This window comes from Vicia villosa, linkage group LG5 (genome assembly GCF_029867415.1).
Source record: "Vicia villosa cultivar HV-30 ecotype Madison, WI linkage group LG5, Vvil1.0, whole genome shotgun sequence".
Classification (NCBI taxonomy): domain Eukaryota; kingdom Viridiplantae; phylum Streptophyta; class Magnoliopsida; order Fabales; family Fabaceae; genus Vicia; species Vicia villosa.
Window position 1 is genome coordinate 119,582,909 of NC_081184.1, and position 7,897 is coordinate 119,590,805.

At 32.7% G+C, this 7,897-nt stretch overlaps 1 protein-coding gene and 1 long non-coding RNA gene across 2 annotated transcripts; both read left to right on the forward strand.

Annotated features, from left to right (window-relative positions):
* The first annotated feature begins 280 nt into the window (after positions 1–280).
* On the forward strand, positions 281–2,922 carry LOC131607139 (uncharacterized). Its single transcript, XM_058879168.1, has 3 exons — positions 281–2,435; positions 2,525–2,737; positions 2,830–2,922. Exon 1 carries the CDS (start codon positions 395–397, stop codon positions 2,378–2,380), a length of 1,986 nt encoding a protein of 661 aa, XP_058735151.1. The 5' UTR covers positions 281–394; the 3' UTR covers positions 2,381–2,435; positions 2,525–2,737; positions 2,830–2,922.
* A 43-nt stretch (positions 2,923–2,965) lies between these two features.
* On the forward strand, positions 2,966–4,841 carry LOC131607140 (uncharacterized). Its single transcript, XR_009285209.1, has 3 exons — positions 2,966–3,096; positions 4,196–4,519; positions 4,611–4,841. It is a non-coding gene; the product is annotated as an uncharacterized LOC131607140 (long non-coding RNA).
* Positions 4,842–7,897: the final 3,056 nt, after the last annotated feature.

Consider the following 7,897-nt stretch of genomic DNA (forward strand, 5'->3'; position numbering starts at 1 on the left):
TTAGTCATCTTTTTTTATTTAAATATAGAATAATATAAAATTTCTCTCCATAATTTTCTCCTTAATTTATACTAGTAATTAAAAATATGGTCGCGGCATAGGCCCACCCTTTTCATCACGTACCTCCGTCCTTGACTAATACTGCATCCCTTTTATTTTTCTATTGCTTATATTCATAATAACATGTTTTCGAAAGTACTAGACCTCTTGAACATATAATATAATATCTATATTTTTATTTTTTGAAGAAATGGATAAGTCATGGATTACGAAGCCGCAATCATCGAAAGCGTATCAGCAAGGGATAAAAGAATTTATTGATTTTGCATTTAAAGGTGCAAAAGAAAACGACGTAGTAATATGCCCTTGCAAACGCTGCGGTTTCAGAAAATCAATGAGTAGGAGTGACATGTTCGACCACTTAAGTTGGTTACCATTTCCGCAGAGATACACCACGTGGATTCATCATGGAGAGTCCTCTGTACTACCTAGTACTATCCCCCCTAGTACTACTCCAAATATGGTTGAAGATACTATCATTGTTGAAGAATCTATTCAGAACATGATCAACGATGCATTTGGAGTTGATAGGAATCATGCTAATGAAATACCATCTACATCACATTTGGAGATTGACCAAGAAGATTATGTGATGCCAACTGCAGCTCAGGAAAGAAATGAAGCCAAAGAGTACTATGAATTGGCTAGAGAAGGAGAGCAACCTTTATATGAAGGGTGTAGACGTTATTCAAGACTATCTTTTTTGGTTAAGTTGTACCATATAAAGTGTTTGTGTGGATTAAGTGAGAAGTCAATGACAATGATTTTAGAGTTAATAAAAGATGCATTTGAATATGCAAACATTCCAAGTTCGTTCTATGAAGCCAAGAAATCAATCACAAAACTTGGTTTGAATTATGTAAAGATACCCGCATGTCCAAACGGTTGTATGCTTTATTGGGGAGAAGATGAAGGGAGGGAGACTTGCAAAAATTGCAACACTTCGAAATGGAAAACAAATGAAGATGTCTCTGTGAACAAGAAAAAGAAGAAAATTCCTGCCAAGGTTCTCCGTTATTTTCCACTAAAACCTCGATTACAGAGATTATTTTTGTCATCAAAGACAGCCGAGGATATGAGATGGCATGCAACAGATACTAACAATGATGGAATTTTGAGGCATCCTAGAGATTCAGAAGCTTGGAAGAAATTTGACTTGAAACATACTTGGTTTTCATCAGATCCGCGAAATGTGCGTCTTGCATTGGCTAGTGATGGTTTTAATCCTTTTGGTGTGATGAGTACAAATAATAGTATTTGGCCAGTTGTTCTCATTCCATATAACACTCCTCCCTGGATTTGCATGAAGCAGACATCATTTATAATGTCAATGATAATTCCCGGTAAAGAAGCACCAGGAAATAATATTGATGTCTACTTACAACCCTTAGTTAAAGAGCTGAAGGAGTTATGGACAAATGGAGTGGATACATATGATTCTTTTAAGAAAGAGATGTTCAAGTTGCATGCAAATTTGATGTGGACGATTAGCGACTTTCCTGGTTTGGGTGCACTTTCTGGGTGGAACACATACACAGGACTTGCTTGCCCATCGTGTAACTTTCAAACTACACCTCTCCGTCTTCAAGCTAGCAATAAATGGTGTTTCATGGGTCATCGTCGTTTCCTTGATCGAAGACACAGGTTTAGATTGAACAGGATCCGTTTTAATGGTGAACAGGAAATGCGGAGTCCACCGAGAACACTATCTGGACATGAAGTTTTTGAACAGGTTAAAGATGTTGAAGTCATCTTTGGTAAAAAGCCAATGAAAGAAAAATCGATAAAAAGAACACGTGAGGGACAACCTATAGAAGGTGATAGTACACAGTGTAATCCTACACAAGGCCATCCTCAACAATGGAAAAAGAAAAGCATATTTTTTGAACTTCCGTATTGGAAGGATAATCTTTTGCGCCATAATCTTGATCCGATGCTTATTGAGAAAAATGTGTGCGATAATGTCCTATTTACTTTACTAAATGATAGGCAAAAGAGTAAAGACCATTATAAAGCTCGACAAGACCTTCAAAATATGGGCATAAGACCTAATCTTTGGCCTGATGAAAATGATAGAATTTCTTCGGCAGCTTTTACTTTAACGGGTAAAGATAAAAGGAATTTTTTAACAACTTTAAGGAATATTAGGGTGCCTGATGGTTATTCAAGCAACATATCTAGATGCATTGACTTAGTAAATCTCAAGGTGAATGGAATGATGAAGAGTCATGATTGTCATATATTAATGGAACAACTTCTACCATTAGCCATTCACACAACATTACCTCATGAGATTTCATCAGTATTGATTCAAAGATAGTTGGAAGGCTATTCCAGAGGAAACAAAAACAAAGTTTTATGATTCAAAGATAAAGGTATCATTAATCAACAATTACATATTTTTTAAATTAATTTCATGGTGATTAATATTTGTTTTGTAACTAATTTTTATTTTTATATTTAGCGTCATTTTCTTGTTGATGATGGGCGTGACAAAGAATTTGTACTTGCTTCTGCTGCAAAGAAATGGAAGGATGGCCGATCTCACTTGTTTCGCCAATATTATAAATGGGATCTCACTTTGGAGGAAAATCTTCAAAATTATCCAAAAGACAAAGGCATTCTGAAGAATGATTGGACTGTTTTTGTTCAATATAGGCGGAAAGAAAAAACACAGGTAATATTAGTGTTTTTATTTTTTAGATTTCTCTGGTTTGTATGTTATCCCTATCTATAACGCGTGTTTTTATTTGTTACCAATTAATGTAGAAAATTGCCAAATAAAATGCCGAAAATAGAGCGAAATTGAAGGCTCCGCATACACTCGGATCTAAGTCACTTGCAAGGAAGAAACACGAGTTGATTTGTCTAAATCTATATATTGTTGATTGTATGCATGTTAGTACGAATAATTAATTTTGTTCTTATTTGTAGGAATTGAGAGGAGGACGAACATACACTAGAGGAGAAATGTATGCAGTTTCTCATACAAAGTCTGACGGGTCTTTTGTCAATGAAGATGCATACAGCTATAATGTAAGTACAAGTTAATAATTTTGAAATATTTGTTAGTCTCCTTAAGGTAATCTGAAAAGAATAAAAAACAAAAAAACAGAAATAGTTGGCAATATGGTTACTAAATATCCTAAGAAATTCAAGGACCAAACATTCTAGGTTCTTTACATTTGTATGTCTCATATTATAGAACAGGTTTTGATTTGCAACTATTTTTTGTGTGTTAGACTTTCACATTTGCATTAAGTTGATTATGATAAAAGGATTAGTGGAAGTGACAGTTGGAAAAATTGTAGAATCATTGTGAATTATAGCCAAGTTGTTCAGGCTAACACCAAGATAGTCATAAAACAAAGTAGTACAGTAAGAGTTAGCACTTGAGAATAGGAGTATCAATAAAAAAAAGCTAAAATTAGAGTAATTTAATTAAATTGATTATTTCACATTAGTAATAACATGTCAAAGTATTCACAGGTATAATAGGTTCATGATAACAGAATTTAAAGTTAGTGCATTATGGGACTGCATCATTATTATATGGGACTGCATCATATATGGGACTGAATCATTATTATATGGGACTGCATCTTATATGGGACTGCATAACTATGGGACTGCATCATATATGGGACTGAATCATTATTATATGGGACTGCATAACTATGGGACTGCATCTTATATGAGACTGCATAACTATGGGACTGCATCAATATTATATGGGACTGCATCTGTTTAACATTATTTGCCATTTAATTATATATTGCTACTATTTATAGCTACTGCATAACTATAGTAATTTGTAGCTACTATGTAACTTTTTATTTTAAATTAATGTATGCATTAAATTAGAAGCAAAATTAATATAGTTATGCATAATTATATTTTTTAGCTACTGTGTATACATTATATTTGTAGCTACTCTGTATAAATTATATTTGTAGCTACTACATAATTATATTCCTCATATAGTTAACGCTTTCATTTTGTTGCTCTTCCTTAAACTAATGTAACTATTTTATTTGGTTTTTATAGCTATTGCATTATTGAGTGTTGCCCAACCCATTGTACTATATGAATGATTATTAGTTATATGTCAATAATTGCTCTTTTTCATGTGCAGGAAAAATTACAAGCTGCAATTAAGGATTCCGTGTCTGAAAATGAGGCATTTCAGAAAGTATTTGGAAAAGAGAAGCATGAATATGTTCTTAGTATGGGACTTGGAGTTACGCCATCTTAGATTAATAGATCTACGAGATCGGCATCCTCTTCAGCGGAAAATAAAAAAATAAAGGAAATGCAAGAAGAAATTGATGCACTTAAAGAAAAGAATTCAAAAATTGATGAACTGATGGAGGCCATCGCATTCTTAAGGCAAAGGGACAATGCTAAGACAAAAGAAATTGAACTCTTAATGCAAATGCAAAATTCTAGTGGGAGACAAGTATATTATTTTGATGCATTTAAAGTTAAAGTTTATGCGTATTATTTTAAAGAGTATTATTTTAATTATTTTAATACTTTTTTATTTTCAGGGATTGGAATCACCAGCTGATGGTAGACGCTCATCTGAGTCTAGCTACCATATTGCAGATACTGGAACAACAAGAAAGACAAATTAGACTTTGCTATGAACTAATTAGATTATGAACTTTCTTATGTATTTTGGCATTATGATACTTATTATTATAAGTTTATGATTTGATATGCTTTTTGGGTTTTTTTGTACCACATAACTATGGAACTCGCATTTTACATGATAATGAAACTCGCATTTTTTATATTATGATGTTTATTTGATATTAAATATTTCTGATTTGAATTAATTTTATTACGTTAAAAAGTAAAAGAAAATAAAAAATACTATATTAAAAATAATTAAATATATTTTAGTAGAAAAAATTTAAATAAAAAATATTATAAAAAATATAAAATAATGGATAAAAATTTAATAATGGTTTAAACGGTTGTTAAATATAAAAAATAAATAATTAGTAGCGCTTTAAACCGTTACCAGATAAATTAAAACTAAATTTTATAAATCAGATTACGACGGTTTTAGTCGTCGGGATATCATATTCACGACGGTTTTAAACCGTCGCGAACAACAACAAAAAATAAATCAAAGACATATTTACGACGGTTTCAACCGTCGGGATATCACATTAACGGCAGTTTTAAACTGTCGCGACCAACAGCGAAAATATAAATGCTGACAAAATCCACGACGGTTTTTAACCGTTGCCAGTAATAGTTTAAGTCAGTTTTACATACCGTCGTGAACTAGCGCAACGGTTGTGACAACCGTCGCGAAACAGGTTGGGGACACACAATTCCGCGACGGTGCTGTAACCGTCGTAGATTATAAATTGTGCCGGTTTTTACCGTCGTAATCTACTAAAATAACTGTCGCAATCTGTCAATTTTCTTGTGGTGTCCAAGAGCTTGGAATAAGAAGATCAACAGTTTCCTAAGGGATAAGGAATTTGTGAAATGCACAACTAAGCATGGAGTATATGTAAGAAAAAGCAAGAGTGAAATGCTTATACTATGCCTCTATGCCGATGACTTGTTGATAACAAGTAGCTGCAAGAAGGAGATCAAGGACTTCAAAGGTGATTTTAGCAAGGAATTCGAAATATTGGATTTGGATGACATCTCATATTTCCATTGCATCGAATTCTACAAGAGCAGTAGAGGTTTGATGATGCATCAAAGAAAATATGCAAGAGAAATTCTCAAGAGATTTTTGGTAGAATAATGCAACTTGACTTCGACATTTGCAGAACCAAGACTACAACTGTCGAAAGATACAGATAAAGATGATGTCAAATCAACCCAATATATAAGAATTATTGGGTCACTAAGATACCTTTGTCATACGATGCCTGACTTAGCATATAGTGTAGGTATGGTAAGTAGATTCATGCAGAAGCCAAATGTATCACACCTAGCAGTGGCGAAGAAGATATTGAGGTATCTAAAAGTAACGCTCAACTATGGAATTTTATTTCCTACAGGTGATAAAGGAAAAGAATGCAAGTTAGTGGGGTACACTGATTCAAGTTGGTGTAATGATGCTGAGGATCGAAAATCCACAGCTGGACGTGTTTATCCTAGATGGTGCACCAGTTGCTTGGAGTTTGAGAAAGGAACCAGTGGTAGCATTATCATCGTGCGAAGCAGAGTACATAACTGCTTCTCATTGTGCATGTCAAGAAATATGGATGGTGAACTTGGTCGAAGACATTACATGTAAAGATCATGGAGTAATTACCATTAAGATCGACAACATGTCAGCTATCAACCTGGCGAAGAACCCGATAGCACATGGTTGAAGCAAGCACATTGAAATGAGGTTCTATTATCTACGAGAGCAAGTAGCAGATGAGAAGATGAATTTGGAACACTTTCGAACTAAGAATCATATTGCTGATATCACGACGAAGGGAGTGCTGGTCGAAATATTCAGAAGACTAAGAGTTATGATGAATGTAGATAGCTTAAATACAATGAATTAGGTGGTGTGTTAAATTGTAATTCATAGTGTCGAATAATGTGTGTGCCGAACTAGATTTTGATTTAGTTAGATTTGATTTAGTTACACACAGATTTGATTAGATTTAATTTAGTTCCAAAATAGGTATTTTGGGCTTTTATAGTTTTGGGCTTTTGGCATAGAGAGCAAGCTAACCTAAAGCTATAAATAGAGGGAGTAACCCCTGTTTTAGTAATCAAGTTGTATTCACAGAATTTGCAGTTGCAAGTGAATAAGAAGTTTTCCACAATTTGTGGGTAGAGAGAAACTCTGCAGAAAATCATTATCTTTCTTTCATATTTTTTCATTGTCATTATGTGGTAGTAATAATCTTCTTCATCAAGATTGATAGAAATTCATCATAGATATTAGTAGATTTCCAACAATTACCGCACCTAATATTAGGCCAAAACATGATATCGTTTCCAAGGCTAAAACAACATTTAGCAAATTATTTGATAAAATATGAATTTAATCATTAATTTATTGATAATTGTTATGAATGAAAAAGAAGACACTGAGAAGTTCTCGAGCATCTCAGTAAATAATCTTTTAGTGTTGCTGTAGTTGATTTCATACTATTGGCTAGACAAATATAATAATATCGCCGAGATATATCGTTCAAGAGTCTCGTTTGATGCCAGTTTCTTATCACGGTCAGGCTATGACATTTCAGAGATCTTTCTCTTGACATATCCCTTGGACAATGTCACCTTGGGTTGGGTGGGTGACCGCTTTCTTCGTAGAAATACACGCTTACATATAATGTTTTACGGATAAATTAACCTGCCACTCTAATTATACCTGACATTCCGGTTTTTGGCGCTTTTACGTTGATATCCCAATAGATGATCGGAAATTTTGATTTTTTTTGGAAATCTCGAAAATTTTGTATAATACCAAAAATTTCATTAAAATTACTATATTTTTTACCGTGTGGGGGCAACAGAAATTTAAAATTTCCGGTATTGGATATTCTAAATTTCTAGCGAAGAGATAAAACATACTAGAAATTTTGAAATTTTTGATAATTGAAAAAAATTCCAAAATTTTGAAATGTCAGGTAATATTGATACTTATTTTTTTCCTGTTTTAAATATTTTTTTCTTGAAAAATAAAAACGGTAAAATAAATACCTAATATATATATACCTAATATATATATATATATATATATATATATATATATATATATATATATATATATATATATATATATATATATATATATATATATATATATATATATATATGTGTAATATTGTCGTACATATATGCATAAAAC